This window comes from Cupressus sempervirens, chromosome 4 (assembly GCF_028749045.1).
Source record: "Cupressus sempervirens isolate cs-2001-9-10 chromosome 4, ASM2874904v1, whole genome shotgun sequence".
Classification (NCBI taxonomy): Eukaryota; Viridiplantae; Streptophyta; class Pinopsida; order Cupressales; family Cupressaceae; genus Cupressus; species Cupressus sempervirens.
The window spans coordinates 651,856,526-651,873,357 of record NC_143121.1 but is presented as its reverse complement, the minus strand read 5'-3'; the positions used below and the strand labels follow the sequence as shown (position 1 = coordinate 651,873,357).

At 35.3% G+C, this 16,832-nt stretch overlaps 1 protein-coding gene across 3 annotated transcripts in view; it reads left to right on the top strand.

Moving 5' to 3' along the window:
* Positions 1–405: 405 nt before the first annotated feature.
* LOC149562925 (uncharacterized) overlaps positions 406–16,832 on the top strand; it is a 243,832-nt gene continuing 227,405 nt past the window's right edge. For 2 of the 3 annotated variants that reach the window (XM_089823945.1, XM_089823943.1), the window contains exons 1-4: positions 406–672; positions 820–1,107; positions 1,213–1,301; positions 1,423–1,574. In XM_089823945.1, coding sequence (XP_089680071.1) covers positions 571–672; positions 820–1,107; positions 1,213–1,301; positions 1,423–1,474 — 531 coding nt within the window. In that variant the 5' untranslated portion in view covers positions 406–570 and the 3' untranslated portion in view covers positions 1,475–1,574. The remainder of the gene's footprint in view (positions 673–819; positions 1,108–1,212; positions 1,302–1,422; positions 1,575–16,832) is intronic. The other variant, XM_089823946.1, reaches the window with a different exon arrangement.

Genomic DNA, 16,832 nt, shown 5'->3' with positions numbered 1-16,832 from the left:
TCCTCCCAATATTTTCATATGGCTATGTATACTAAATTGAGAGATTGAATATACTCCTCCCAATTACTAGAAACTATATGAAATGAGATTAGATTATGTTATCGACTATTATTTTCAAATTTATTTAATTAATCTTTTGAATTTAGCTCTAGCAAATTTATGTGAATTACACATCATATTGAAATCTTACTTTTTAATTAATCAATGCATAATTTCAACATTACTTTGAAAAAAAAGGTAATTTTTTTTCAAATTTTATATAAATTCAATATCATTTTTATTTAGATTAAATGTAATATTAAAATCATGCATTTTAATTAGTAAACGAGTAAATTTAAAAAAAAAAAAAAATGTATGCTTTTTTCTCCTCAATTTTTTACTAACGGCTCTCGCGGCGGTCCGACGGCTCTAGAAATAGCGACAGCAGTTCTGCATATCACCATTTAAAAGATCACGAGTTTAGGCAGTTCTATTTCCATTCAACCTTTCTGGCTCTGGCAATTTCGATATTTATGACAGAGGAGCTCTCGTCTTTGAATCACGAATTGAAAAGAATAGCTTCATAGCATAATGGATTGTAAGCCAGAAAATCCTTGGAGGAGATCTCTGACAGGGCAATGCACACTTTGTGTGGAAAATTGCAACAAGATGGAGAATTCACACTATAAATTGGTGAGCAGTTTTTTTCCCCTTTTTTTTAAGGGAATGTGATCATGCTTACAGTTTCTTGGGTTTTTTCTCGTCGCTTGTTTGCATATTAGGAGGGTGTTTTTTGTTTTCTTCTGTCTTTACTGATTCTAATCAGAGCTTATGTGTCAGAGATGCAGAACTAGAAACCTCAAGATGGGAATTCCAATTAGAGAGCCTCGGAAGAAGAAGGTGAACGTCAGAATTGTAATGACAGGGAGTGGACTGGAGCCTCTGCATTTCTTTGAGCGATTCGAGGACTCTAATTCTCTTCATATAATTCTATCGGAAGGGAAGATGGGTCGTAGGGTTTGTAAGGAATCGAGGAAAGATTATTATAGAGAGCTTAAATCTTTAATACACGCGCCTGTATCAGAATACCAACAATGTGCTGGAAGGATGATGAGTGGCAACACAGAAGTAATATGCACACCATCTATATATCCTTTTAGTAAAATTTGAATTGCTTCTATAACAAAGATCTTGCTTATGAATCTTAACTATCGTTTTCCTTATATTTCGCAGTTTTCTGACTTGATTGAACTTAGGCGAAAGAAAGAGAGGAATAGTTGTTTTACTTGGCAATTTTGGACTCATATCGGCGTTCATTTAGAGTGAGGCCTTTTTCATTCGCTTTTGTTTGCTTTTGAATTACATTTTTGAAATCAATTCAGATTTGAGTTCAGGAAGGGGGGAATTGCAGTCTAACAAGATTGGATTGATTGTTTGTTGCAGAATTCAATGGGTTATTGATTTGCGTACTCCACATCACTCATATCTTTCTTGAGGCTAATCTTCTGCAAAGGAATGTTGTGTCCCACATATGAGTGCCTATGATGTCTATCAAGCGGTCCAATCTACAGGGCATCACAGCCACATTGCTAAAGGTTAGTTTTAGCATAATTTAATCTTGTAAAGTTTATTTGCTATTAAAATTATCATGATAATCAAATTAAATTCGTAGAAACCAAGAATAGATGTTCCCAAACAACAATGTAATAGGTGTTGCAGATTGTGAATATCTCGTGTACAATTGAGATTTTCAATTTAATTATAATATGCTTATGCATTTGTTTGTACTTATTTCTAAAACCCTTCAAATGCATTAAACATTTACATATAATTAGCACGAGTGTTTCATTTAGATTTTATAAACCATAATCATGTGACTTTTCAAAAACTGAGCACTGACTTGCCAAATATCATTCAGTAGTCTATATATCAGATCAAGAGACTGTTAACTGCATTAATTTATACTTTTTTCATAAATTATATTCTTCTCACATAAATATATAGGGTCAAAATTTTCGCATAATTGCTAAAAATGTCCCATCCAATATGTTGGAAGATATTAAGATGCCAGCTTGTAATTCAGAATCACAACAAGATTAATAAGGCTGCAATCTTTTGTTCCCAACAGTGCTAGTGATGGTCCCTTAGTGTTATGTCTTTTGAAGGATGACCATGACTAATCTGAAATCAAACCTTTAGAAGCATTAAAGCAATTTCATAGCTCATTACGCATCAAAAAGTATGCCATTGTTTGTCAACTTATGCACTGTGTACTGCATCACCAAATCCAGTTTCCCAGTTCATAGAAAAGAGGCTCATATTACCAACCTTGTTCACCAACTGTGTGTTGTGTGTTACACCAACATCCTGAGAATGCTCATCACATTCATTCCTCTGTTTTCCTCATTCATTTTTTCAAGGTGATCCAACTGCCACTTTGTCTCCATAGAGCTATCCACAAATTCTTTGCCAGTCACACTATATGTTTCTCAATCAGGAAGAAGACAGTTTCCAAATAATGAGTTTGAGTGTCCCACTTAAACACCATCTATTGTAGATCAGCCGTGATAACTACCCTAGATTAACAGAGGGTTTCAAAGTGTACTAGGTTAATGTATTTTTTCCCTTTTTGATATTTTCTGTGGATGATTAAGTTTCAGTTGTGCATGCTCTTGCTCACCATAGAATCTCTTTACCCAAGGCCTTTTTTTTTTGTCTCAATTATGCATATACGTCATCTTCCAGCATTTTCCCAATAACTTCCCTCACAATTTTTTATCATTTGGATGCATCTTTCAATTCTCATTTCTTCATGACTAAATGTTGCTTCATCTTATGGATTCGTCAAAACAGCTGCAACATCTTTATTTCAAATCTGATGTTGTATAATTCATAGATTCATTGCCAGTTGTGTTGTACATTTCTAAAATAGGAAGAAAAAGATCTCCAATAGATGAGTTCAAATGCCCCATTCTGATGCCATTTGTTGTGAATCAGCTACGATAGCTACCTCTGGATTAACAGTGGAATTAAAACTGAACTAGATTAATGGATATTCCCCCTTTCTGACATATCATGACAAATGACTCTCAGTTGTGCATGCACTTCGAACTGTGGAATACATCCACTTCAGTTTTTATTTTATTGTCTCATTTGCATATTGTAGTCATCTTCTTGCATTTTCACAACAACTTCCTAGTAACTTTTTGATCATTAGATGCATCTTTTAGTTCACATTTCAACAAGGATAAATATGCTACCTCAACCTATGCTTTCTTTAAAGCTATTGCAACCAAAGTAACCAGAAACTGCTCTGCCCTTCCTTGGCCACACATATCCCCGTATCTGTATCAGTTACAGATATGATATGGCATGGATGCACATTGGATTCTCTACCCACATGTGCCCAAAAATCCATGGCTTTCAACTGTGCCAAATACTATGTGATTTGATTTTCTAAATAATTGAAATAAATCTTCCTTAATTTAAAATAAATTTCAATAATGCAACTTTCAAGTTGTTATAAACAAAAACCTAAAACAAATGAAATGTATTTCTATTTCAGGTACCCATTTTTTTCGGTTATCTTCCGAAGCAACTTTACCATTTTTTGAATATTTTAAATATTCAAATCAACTTATCATTGTCTACGCAGTAAATATTTGTCTATATTGCTTTCAAAGTAATGGAAATATAGTGTAATAACTTAGAAAGTTGTCTTAATTATGTGTTTTTTTCAGGAATTTTGTATCCAACTGTATCCATATTGGAGGTCTTAAAAAATTGCCATATCTGTAGCCAATACCATACTTGTATTTGTATCTGTATCCATGCAACTTTGGTTGCAACAAATGCACTTCAAAATTGATGCTAAGATTGTATAGTGTATAAGATGAGAATCCATAATAGTTTAGTTTTTATGATTTTCACATACTTGATGAAGGAAACTCTAGTTTTTTGGTCAATTTCAATGGTAGCCGTAGATGGAAATAGTCATTTTGATGAATGCCTTCCCTCTTACAGCAGTATCATCTAGTTTCAATATTTGAATAGAAGGTTAAGCTTTATAAAATATTTACATAGTCCTCAGATCTTGTCCTTCTTGTTTTCCCTCCATTATTTCTCTAGTAAATTCTCCTATAATGAAGAAAAGTCAAATAGCTACCCCACCCATGGAAAATATAAAAGAAAGAAATATCTCAAACAAGGAACTTCTGATCCACTTTCAGACTCAATATTATTCCTACAGTTAACAATTACTACCCAATAGAATCAGACTCGATATTCCAGTAATTAACTTTTTAAAATTGTCCTTTAATGGCTTGAACCTAAGCCCCTTATCCGTGAGGGGTCTTTACACATGTCAAAGTCTCAAAAATGCATCCCAAATTCAGAACTAAATCCTCTGAAAATGAGTATTCTGGCTGCAATATTTCAAACAAATCCATATATCTTTCCCTTTGTATGCTTGACTATTCTTTAATCTTATGCCATTTAACATGCTAGTTTTTCTTTTGACCACTATCAGTGTTCACTATCATATTTCAAGAGATCATGATAAACCTTACATTATGATTCTACCTTTTGAAAGTGTTATAGATTATAATCATTGCATCATACAATGAAGACTGCTTACAGTATGATTATTCAAGTAAAATTGTGAACTCCCTTTTATGGCTATGCATTGTTCTTCTTCATGAACAGAGTTTATCCAACTGTTGAAACCTTTCTGGGCAGTCTTCATAGGGCTGATCTTGTATTGGTTTGAACCCTATGTTTAGAGCCTTTGTCTTGCCTACACAGAGATTGTCACTGCCATGAAAATTTCTTTAGAGTTATAAGCTCGTGATTGATCTCTACCATGAGTTAGGACTGTCACTTTATTCTATTATCACCCTTATTGTTATGTCTTCTTTTGACAATCATTCATCATTAGTTGCTTTGTGGACTGCCTTAAAACCTTAATGTTCTTTGCAACCATCACAACCATCCCTATGGTTGCTACTGTCTTGGCCCCTTGGACTCTCATGCACTGAATGACTCCTCCATCCCTTAACATTTGCTTTTGTCCAGTGATTACAGCCAAAGATTCATTGGATCTTACCAAGAAATCTCCTCTGTTTTGTGCATGTTTCAATCTTATAAATGTTGAATCTGATATCAGTTACACCTATTATGTGTGATGATAGTCTTTATAAGGTTCATTTGTCTAAAATGTTCATAATCTTCAAAATCAAATTCCCCTTGGTAGAAATTCCAACACTTCGCATGAGATGGTGTAATGGCCCTTGGTGGGTCAAGACTCAGTTATTACCAATTTAACACAAATTTGATATTTATGTCTTAAGCTAAATGGACAAAGATATAACTATTCAATCCAAGACATTTGAAATAAGAAGAATTATTGATCAATTTAACTAGTGAAGTTATTTGTATATTTATTAATACTCATATCCAACCTTATTACTATATCGACTTAATGAATGAAGGATTAGGCATGTATCCAAGGTGCCTAGAGACCAATTACAATAGGCTCCCTCAAAGTTTATAGGCCCATATCGTATATTGGGACTTTCCTTCGAGGCTTCCGGGACATTGACCCCTACCATGTCTTGGGAGTAAAACTATTGATTGGATTTAGACAAGCCCCTTCTTGGAAAACATTATAGCCCCTTCTTCTCAAATCAAATAGAGATTGAATATGATTTCTACACATGATTATAAATTTTTCATCTGTACATATAAATATGTTCATTAGTCAATTGACAAAGAGTTGCAAATTCATATTGTGTCTCTGATAAAGGAAATAAATGTTTTGACTCTTTGGACGAGTGCCTTATAATGTCACAACTGGTGCCTTTTTCTTCCCTTGACTCTTTGAATATGATTTCTACACATGATTATAAATTTTTCATTTCCACATATAAATATGTTCATTAGTCAATTGACAAAGAGTTGCAAATTCATATTGTGTCTCTGATAAAGGAAATAAATGTTTTGACTCTTTGGACGAGTGCCTTATAATGTCACGATTGGTGCCTTTTTCTTCCCCTGACTCCTAACGCTTTATATCCCCCCTATTTCAACTAACGGTATTAAGGTTTGAATGTTGTCTTAACTCCCACATCAAATTCCTACGTGGCTCTAAGTATAATGATTCCTAGACCCATGTGAGTCACCAATGTTTGACTTGTTGTCGACGGGAATACTAATGATCAATATATGATTTAATTAATAATTATTTTTATAAATTTATTAACTAGTGATTATTTATTTAATGATTAATACATATTATTCATATATATTTAATAATAACATTGATGTTTGATCAATACGTATTCAATTAATATATAATTTTAATCGATTATTTATGAAGTACTAATTATGGATCGGGCTATCATAGTCCACCCCTCCTAAATTTGCTTGTCCTTAAGCAGTTTAAGGTTTAGGTGTTCAAAAATTTCTGCTTCTTCCCAAATTGCATCTTCTTCAAGTAGGCCTTTCCATTTGATGGGATATTTTGGAATGATCTTATCCCTCAACTTCTCCTTCATGTTGAGAACCTTTTTCTGGTTCTAGGATAAGTATACCCTCATGACCAAGTGGAGGTAATTCTTTAGATGGAGTAACTTGTCGTCCAAGGACTTTCTTTAGCCATGATACATGGAAGACATTATGGATCCCACTATTCTCTAGTCCACAGGTTATCTCACCAATTCTTCTCAAAACTTTGTAGGGCTCATAGAATAGTGGCTTTAGTTTTTCTTCTGCACTAATCTTTATAGTTAACTGATTATAGGGTTGTAATCTCAAGAAAACCAAATCTACTACCTCAAGTGCTCGCTTAGTCTGGTTTTGGTCGACATAAATCTTTTGCTGGTTCTGTGCATGATGGAGATTATCCTTAAGCACTCTCATAATGTCCATGTTTTGTTGTGTAAAATCTGTAGCTCCGGGTACCTTACTCTCTGGAAAAGTCAAACTCCCAAAAGAAGTAGCTTCATAAATATTAATGCCTTAAGTGGGCTCATTCCAATGGATAGATGATTTGTAGTACTGTAACTGTACTCACCAAGACGTAGCCATTTTACCCGTGCATTTTGTTGCCCTGTAGCATAATTCCTCAAATATCCTTCTATCCATTTGTATACTTTTATCCTTGGTAGAATGGTCTAGATGTGTTATAAAGAACTAGTTTGACCATGTATGTGGGGAATTGAATTGGAGATGACTACTCGCAATCTTTGAGTGTTATATCACAATGGTGGTTGTTCTTATTGGGTAATAAGTCTAGTTGCTATATTAATAAGATGAACCTTAGTGTGTTTAAGGTAGAGTATGAAGACATTAATAAGTTCAGTGTTATGATTGGAGTTGCTCAATTATGATTTCTTAACTATTATCAAATGTGTTTGGTTCAAGAGGAAACATTAACAAAGCTGCAACAATGTATAACTTTTCTATATACATCATCTGAGGGACCCTTAGAGGAGAACTAGGTGTGAGTTTGGGCCGTTTGGAAGTGGGTATAAAGCCAGTGCATGGGCAAATGACACTCTTGTGGCCTCAAATACATAAGGGAGGATCTAGGGGGCGAAACAACTACAATGTTTGGTGTTGTTCCTAACTTATTTAATCTTCTTTCTTTTGTAGGCTTCGAATGAGGCTAGAATAGGCATTGATAGATTAACTTGTATTTGACTCATAGCATATTTGTGCTCAAGTCTAAATGATTTAATAAAGCCTTATAAATTTTATTTAATTCATAAAATATTTGTGATGAACGAGCTAAAGTAAATAAATAGTTTGAAGTCAATATTTTCTTAGGGGTGCATGTTGAATTCAAGCCATTTTGTGTCTAGTCTATGTGATCATAATGTGTTTGTGAAATATAACCCCAAACCTATAAGAATCTGTGCATAGACTCCTAAATAAGTCGATTGTTGTATAGGTACCCATTTGTTCAGTATTGTAAATCTTGTATCTATGATCCCCACAAGCGTGAACGATCAAGATATTTATGTAATCTTAGGTAGTCATTCGAGCATGTCAATGATTGAAATATCCGAAGCATGTAGCGACAAGAAAAATATGGAAAAACCCAATATATGCTTTGATGGAAGTATCCACTAATCTTATATTAAGATAAACAAGTTTTGTACCATTAAGAACAATAATTCACCTTGGAGAACTAATACCGGTATGCATTGGAAAGTGCTCATTTATTTATTAGGAATGTTGTATGACAATAACATAGACTTGGTTTGATTGATGGGGAATGTTATTTGAAATTGTGAATAATTTAAATGACAATGAATTATGAAGGTCAAGAGTATTAAATGTTACTAGCTACTTCTTCCTTGTTTGATAGACTTGTAGCTAGTGACATTTGCTGACTCCTTTTCCCATGTCCATTGGTGCAGAAGAGAGGGGAAGGGATGGGACCCACGATGTAGTGCGGAATGCAACAACATTCCTTCTCTAACTTTGATGTGTCATGGACAAGTGTTAGGTGATAATTGTATATGAGCCAAGCATGTTATCTTTATGATGCGTAGTTGAGCCAATTATTATTATCTTTTTGATGTTTGTATGGGCCATTGGGTATTATCATTTTGATGCTCATATGAGCCAATCCATGTATTATCATTTTGATGCTCATATGAGCCAGTCATCCTTATCATTTCTAATGCTTATATGAGGATTGCTACATTGCTGATATGAGAAAATATTTTTGTATTATGAAGGCATTGATGGTTATCACAACATGTGTGAATAAGAATAATATTGATTCGTCTATTCCTTGGCCAATATGGTCTCTATGAAAAGACTATACCAAATTAAGAATAATTATTGACTAGGGTGAATATTCTAGGTTTGAACTTGCATTCTCCCAATGGAATTCTAACTTGTAACTGCGAATACGAAATAAGATGATCAATGACAGATGATCTTGAAGACCACCAAGAGGTTGATATATATACGAGGTTGATCACATGTTGGCGATGCAAGTTGACGAAGCATAAATTAAAAAAGAGTGGCTTAATGTTGGTGTCTCATGACAATGTGCAAGAACTTGTCCAAATATCCATTCCTTTCCAATGTGAGGTCAATGGACCATGAAGATCAAAATAACCTCAAGCAAGAGATAGCTAATAGGACTTGATAGGAGAGCACATGATAACGATCAATGTTTGGGCTACCAAAAAGGTATTTCAATGTTTACCTCGTTCTCAAACCATGAAGATCAAAATAACCTCAAGCAAGAGATAGTTAATAGGACTTGATAGGAGAGCACATGATAACGATCAATGTTTGGGCTACCAAAAAGGTTTGTCAACGTTTACCTCGTTCCTGAAGGTGATGTTGCCAATCACTACCTTGTATATTATAAAATGACACTTGTTAGTTTTTGTTTAGGCTGTTCTCATGGCGGATCTTTTGTATTTGTCCACATTTTCATTGTTTTCAAAGAAACTATTGCTAAAGGCTATTCATGTTTGATCAATTCGAAGTGTTATTTGAATTTTGAAGTTATGAATAATTTAAGTGACAATATCATGAAGGTCATCAGGAGAAGTAAATGTTGGAAGCTAGTTCTTCCTAGTTGGACAGACTTGTCGCTAGTGGCATTCATTGACTCCTATACCCATGTTCATGGTACAAAAGAGAGAAGGAATGAGACCCACTGTGTAGTGCGCAATACACTGACATTCATTCTCTATTTTCAATGTGTTATGAACATGCTAGGTGGACATTATAAATGAGCCAAGTATTATTATCTTCATGATGCTTATTTGAGCCAATTATTATTATTTTTTTGAGCCAAAGGTTTCTTTAAAAAAAGGGCCACAATGGGAAACATTTCTGTATGCATCCTTTGAAGGACCCTATGAGGAGAACTAAGTGGGACTTTGGTTCAATAGGAAACGAGTACATATGTGCTCTGGGGCCAAAGTAGACTCTTGTGGCCTCAAGTACATAAGGAACGGTCTAGCGGACGAAACAACTAATAAGAAAGCGTGTCAAAAGGACTCAACTCAACCAAACCAAGGTCATGGACACTTAAATTCATTACCAAACCACGAATTTGAGGGATTTTTTAGTGCCTAAATTTCTCAAATTTACACAACATTACTAATTTACATGACCACACTTCCCTTAACTCCTTCCTCTATTATTCCATGGAGTTATGGTGTCCATATGGTTTTTGGAGAAGTCTGTAAAATTAGGAAACTGACAAGTAATTCTTATTGATATTCTACCCAAATTGATGCATAGAGACTTTAAATACCTTATTACATCATTTCTAGTTGATTCCAACCAAATTTTTGAATGATTGGATGTTGGAAGTTACAAGTTGCACATTTTGTATAAAATGTTGCAAAAGTTGTCATTGAAACTTTTGCAATTTTGGCATTTTTCAACAACTTGAGTACAAAATTATATCTTACCCCTAATACATGTCCAAATAGGGTATAGTAAGCCAAATACAACATTTCCACTCCCTTGGAACACAAATTGTTGACCCAATCATGACCCTATAGGTCTGTATGATGCAATTGGAATAAAAAGCAGTGCAACACCAGTAGTGGGGTATGTCGGGACAGGGGGCAAGTTTATGGGATAGGGGAAAATGGGCCTCACTTTTGAGATGTTAGGGGGACGGCTAGGGGACGGTGCCAAGGGGAGGAAGGGATAGGGAGTGGTGTTGTATAGTATACATATAGAACTTGAAATGCTAGTTGTGAAATGGTGTTTCAATAGAACATACCAAATCAAAATACTTGAGTATAGAAAAGCTATAACAGGAACTAGAACCATTGAACATTCAACAAGGTAACATATTACATACCCAATAGTAACATTAAAGAATCATAATTCAAATAGAAATTCAAAATGTCCATCCCAGTGGCGGCATGGATGCTGAATGGCGAAGGTGGGGGTACTTGGGTACTCAAGTACCTGATGTAGGGACACTTTGGGGAAGGGTACTTCAAGGTTTGAGAGGGGGGTGCGAGTCCCCATGTTAAACTGATAAAAAGCCTTACAGGATGACTTGAAAATATTAACAATCATGTTGAATCACTTCTCATGAAACATGGGTCAATGAGTTTGACTCAAAATCGCACAATTAAATCCTGAAAGCAATATCATAATTTGACTTGCTGTGGAAATTATCTCCTACTTTTCAATATTAACAATGGTTCTTAGGACATTATGACAATTTGGAACAATACAAAAACAAAGGACTGTTACAAAATTATATCCAAGGAATAAAGTTGAATTCATGTGACAAGGTGTTGCAGCACCACATTGACATGGTGATCCCAAATGAATCCTTAGGACCAAGGCTTGCCTTTAGGGATGACTAGTGCATGCCAATGATTGAAAAACCCCATGTATGCATCAAGAGTGAAATAATGACAAAACACAATACATGCTTAGATGAAGTATCTACGAACCTTAAACAAGTTTTGTAATATTGAGGCCAAATAATTCACCTTGGAGTACCAATGCCAATTTGCGTTGGGAAGTGCTGAAGGATAAGGCTGTTTGGATTGAAGGGAGCTTTTCAAATAGACTAGTCCTATTGTTGTCCTTAGATATGTTGATGATAAATGTTTTTATCCTTTGAGCTTCATAAATATTAATAACCTAGCTTTTCGATAACTTTGTGGTTGTGTTGCTGATGAAAAATTGTAGCTTTTGTGTTGATTGCAATAATGTCACATGTATCAGAGTGTGATGTAACCCACAACCTCATGCACTAAGGGATATAGGTTTTACTTCGGGAATGTATATAACTTAGTTTCACTACTATAGATAGCTAGCAAAATACGTATAATTGCGGTAGAACACAACTCCCAACACAATCAAATATATATGGCTGAAGTACGTAGCTGCAACTTGAAACCAAGGTATACATGGCTGAAGGGAAACAAAACCTATGTAGAGATGCCAATAGGTAACAATGAGGGTAGCCAAATCTTTGTTATGAGGAGATCATTGTATACTATGGAAGTGATGATGGTTATCACAACATGTGTGAATAAAAAAATATCGACTTGTCTCTTCCTTTGCTATTAAGAGACTCTACTAAATTAAGAAGACTAGGATGAATTAAAAAATATTGACTTGTCTCTTCCTTTGCTATTAAGAGACTCTACTAAATTAAGAAGACTAGGAGGATATTCTAGGTTTGAACTTGCAATCTCCCAATTGAATTCCAACTTGCAATTCCAAAGAAGAAATGAGATGATCAATGTGTTGGCAATGTTGGTTCCCAAAACCGCAAATTGGAATCCTACGAGCCTTGCCTGCTCGATGCTGGGATATCCAACCGGTTGAGGCCAACTTGACGGGATTGATCAATGTGATCTAAATCCCCTGCACTTTTGGCTTTGCAAGACCAAGGCGGGTGTACCTGATCCTGGACGAAACACTTAAAGTCCAAGATGCTTAAAGCAGATCGATTAGAACACGAATACAATAAAAGTTTTCTAAATGGCAAGAAATATAGGAAAACTTTAAACTTGTAATTTATGAACTGAGAAGAAAAGTAAATGATTGAAGTAATGTTTAAATAAAGAATAAATATAGATTAACTCAACATATGAATATATTAATTCCTCTAATGGAAAGAAATGAAAAAATTGCCAGCATATGGATAATGAATCAGGAGTAAAAGACCAGTGCCTAATTAAATGGGCAATCAGAGTCAACATTATAAGCTGAGACGTACAACTTTATAAAGTTCAATATATTAAACTATAAACAATTTTAATAATTCAAATGCGATGGATCAATTATATAAACGCAATTTTAAATAACTCTAAAATGCACTTTAACTCCTGTGGAGACAAATTAGACATAAATACGGAAACAATAAAATATTTCACAATATTTATGTTTATCAAATTTAAAATGCAATAATGATCCAATCCACTTATCCGAATATTAAAATATTTATAGAAAATAAATAAAAAACATTTACAAAGGACACAACTTAATAATAATTTAAAACTCCGAAATATAAAATAAGTAATAATTCTGAAAATAAAATCACAATAGAGACATTCCTTACAGAAGATCCATCTATTGCGAACATATCCGGATCGCACAAAATCCACTCACTAACTCAAATCCACGGGCTTAGTTCAAAGGTCCATTTCTCTACCAATTGGAAAAATATAATATATCATAAAGCATAAGCAAAGAAAAAAGTTAAAGTATGAATATAAATATTGTCCCCTCTTGATTTATGCATCTCAATCTCATATTTATAATGAATGAAAAGGTGTGAGATGAAAAGACATATCTCTCCAAAATGCCTACCTATACTTAACAAAATTACAACCACTCGATAACCTTACAAACTTTACATCTTTATAAACTAAATCCCCTTTTTAAAAATTTATTAAATAAGTATAATGGGCCAACGCATATCTTTGGACGCATTGGTTCTGTTCTGCACTATCGTGTTACAAGATTCAAGAAGAGTTGGCAAATTAACGGATTTCCGGATAATTGATTGATCAACAGAGGAACAAATGTGTTCCTTATAAAGAATTACAAGGACGTTGTTTCTAAAAGAAACAACGTAGACTGAAGACGGAATTAGAAACAAAACTAGAGACAGGATAGGAAACATTCCTATCTGGACTGAAGAAAAAAGAGATAGGATAGGAAACATTCCTATCTAGATTGAAAGACGAACTACAGACAAGTAGTTGACTATTATAGAAAGTATAAGATATTATCTTAATACCCTCCCTTAATGGTCAACGTACGGATGTCGGAACATTCTGTGATAACTGAGACCCTCTCTGGATCTACAGAATGCTGAAACCAAGAAGCTTTGCCAGAAGAGTGCTATGACTCAAAATAAGTTGCAATTACAAAACTTCGTTTTTGTGGAAAAAACGGTAAAACCCAGAATCTCATGCAACCTTGCGTATTACAGACAACTTGAAATGATTTTTGAGGAGAAAATCAACAAACCCAGAAAAATAGAAACAAATTCAGAAGGCAAAAAATGCAGCTTCGCCTTGATCAGGAAGCTCGACAACTTGTGTTGTTGGCTGGGAAGCATTTTGCCTTGCTTGGGCAGCCAAACGTTTTTGGCACTCGAATTTCATATGGCCGAACTTGTGACAGTAATTACACTGTACATTTTGCTTCGTAGAGCATCCAAGGATTGAGCAGAAGGTTGATGCTGGGAAGGCTGAGAAGACTGATGGTTGCCAATGTTCTGTTGAAAGGATTTTGCAGCAAAGGCTTGCTCAGTGGAGGTGGAATTGGAGCTGCTACCAAACTGTTGTTTCCACTGATCTTGCTGAAGCAGCAGGGTGCAGAGATCAGTGAACTTTAGAGCAACACCAGTAGATGTGATGTTGAGAGTCTCGATAAAATGCTCATAGGATTTTGGTAAACTCCGAAGAGTGATTACCACAATATCCTCTTCCTCTAGCTTGCGACCGATGGCAAGTAACAGATCACGGATTTCCTGAATTTGATTCAGGTGTGCCTGGAGCGAGGTGCGCTCATCCATGACAATAGAAAACAGAGTGTTTTTCAGAAAGAAGGCTCTGCTCTTGTCTGAAGTCTCATGAAGACCTTTTAGATGTGTCTAGATTTCGGCAGCTGTCTTGCCGGATGGAATCTGAGAAAGCTGGTCATCAGCTACGGATAGTTTGAGAAGCATTACTGCCTCTCGATTGTTCAGATCCCATGTATCTTGATCAGGACCCGGAGAAGTCGGACGTTGCGTAACACCCAGAACAAGTTGAGCGGTGTTGTGATATTCAAAGATTGCGATGATGCGCTGCTTCCAAGTTCCATAATTGCGACCATTGAATTTGGAATTATGCTCGAGCATAATATTTGTATGAGATGCCATGGCATGTTTTTTAATGAAAACTGTGAAAATTTGTGAAGGCACGTTCTTCGAGGCAAAAATACGAAAGACCCAGAAGAATCAGAGAATAACCCAGAAGAGAGCTTGAAAAACGCAGAAGGAATCTGCTGTCGTTTTCTAGATCCGCTGGCTCAAAAATTGAGGCACAAAAATCGAGGCACCTGAAAAAACGGACGACAACCCAGTTGAGCTCTCGAAAAACCCATCAAGAATCTGCAAACAAAATATTTTTTCGACCCCAAAAATTAGGGTTTCGAAAAAAAAGGCCCTGGCTGAAAAAAGCTTGAAAAAAACTTCAGATTTCTTGATAAAAATGGTCGTTTTTGTTATAGAGTTCTATTAGAGGCACAGGCCGCACTAAAGATTGGAGTTTTAACTCCACAAATGGTCGAGATTGTAGGTTGTTGGTCTTAAAAAAATTGCACAAAAAACACCAAAAAAGACCTCCAAAAATCGCGAGTTTACAGATGGATATGGCGCGATTTGCAGATGCAGGCAAACAAAAAAGGAAATACGCAACTTCCCGTCTTGATTTGTAGAGAAAAAAGGATATCAGGCGCGGGCGGAAATACTAGTTACAAGCTGAAAACCAGATGCGAGCGAAAATAAAGACCAGGCGCAGGCACGAACAGAATGCCAAGTATGGGCAGGAATGAAGACAAGTCACGATAATAACAAGATCGTGATTAGAACCCTAGACACAAGCATGAGCAGATAAAAACAACTTTCGTTTTGCATGGATGCGATTTTCAGATTCATAAACCCTAGCTGAAACTTAGATGGGCACAGATAAATTTTTCAAAAAAGTAGAAATCTTGGACATGCTATAGAGAAATCCCTAGAAATAATTTCAAAAAATTTAGCAGATAATTTCAAAAGAAATTATAAATTTTTCGAAAAATTCCTTATCATGGCTCTGATACCATGTTACAAGATTCAAGAAGAGTTGGCAGATTAACGGATTTCCGGATAATTGATTGATCAACAGAGGAACAAATGTGTTCCTTATAAAGAATTACAAGGACGTTGTTTCTAAAAGAAACAACGTAGACTGAAGACGAAATTAGAAACAAAACTAGAGACAGGATAGGAAACATTCCTATCTAGACTGAAGAAAAAAGAGACAGGATAGGAAACATTCCTATCTAGACTGAAAGACGGACTACAGACAAGTAGTTGACTATTATAGAAAGTATAAGATATTATCTTAATATATCGAACCAGTAATTCTTCTTCCCGCGCACATTTCCAAACTGTTGCCTTCTAGTGGTTCATCCTTCACGCTTGGTGACTCCACAATTCAGATCTGCAAGGGCTTCTCCTCTTGTATGAGCTTTATATTTAATCGTAAAAGGGCTTCACAGGAATAGTGGGACTCCAGGTGCTAATACGTGATCCGTGTGTAATCCTTTCACCTGCAACAAATAGCAATAACATTAGATACTTATTATCAAACACAGGCTATTAATACAGAATCCTTTCTTGGGAGTCTCCTGTACAGTCAAGAGGATTCATGGAACGATTAGTGTGCCATGTAACCATTTCAAACTTGCCCCTTTTGAATCTGGAGCCTCACGGCAAAAATAAGGAAAGGTAGATAATTTCTGAACGCACTCTCCTATCGGACTTCAATTATATAGCTATTCTCCATAAATATTATACTGCTTAGTGGTTATCCTGCAACATAGAGAGGAGCAAACTTGATTCACAGATTTGCATAAGTTGTGACTTTCATATGCCATTTCTATCAGTGAAGACTCTCGGAAACATCACCATTATTATTGCATCTTCTTACTGCCATCTGCACTTTATCTCTATAAGTGTTATGATATCCGACAACATTGTATATTGAAAAGGGATAAATTGATGCCGTATTTTGAAACTCTGCTCTTTCATTGTCTCAGAAATAAACACAACTGCATGCCGGTATGCA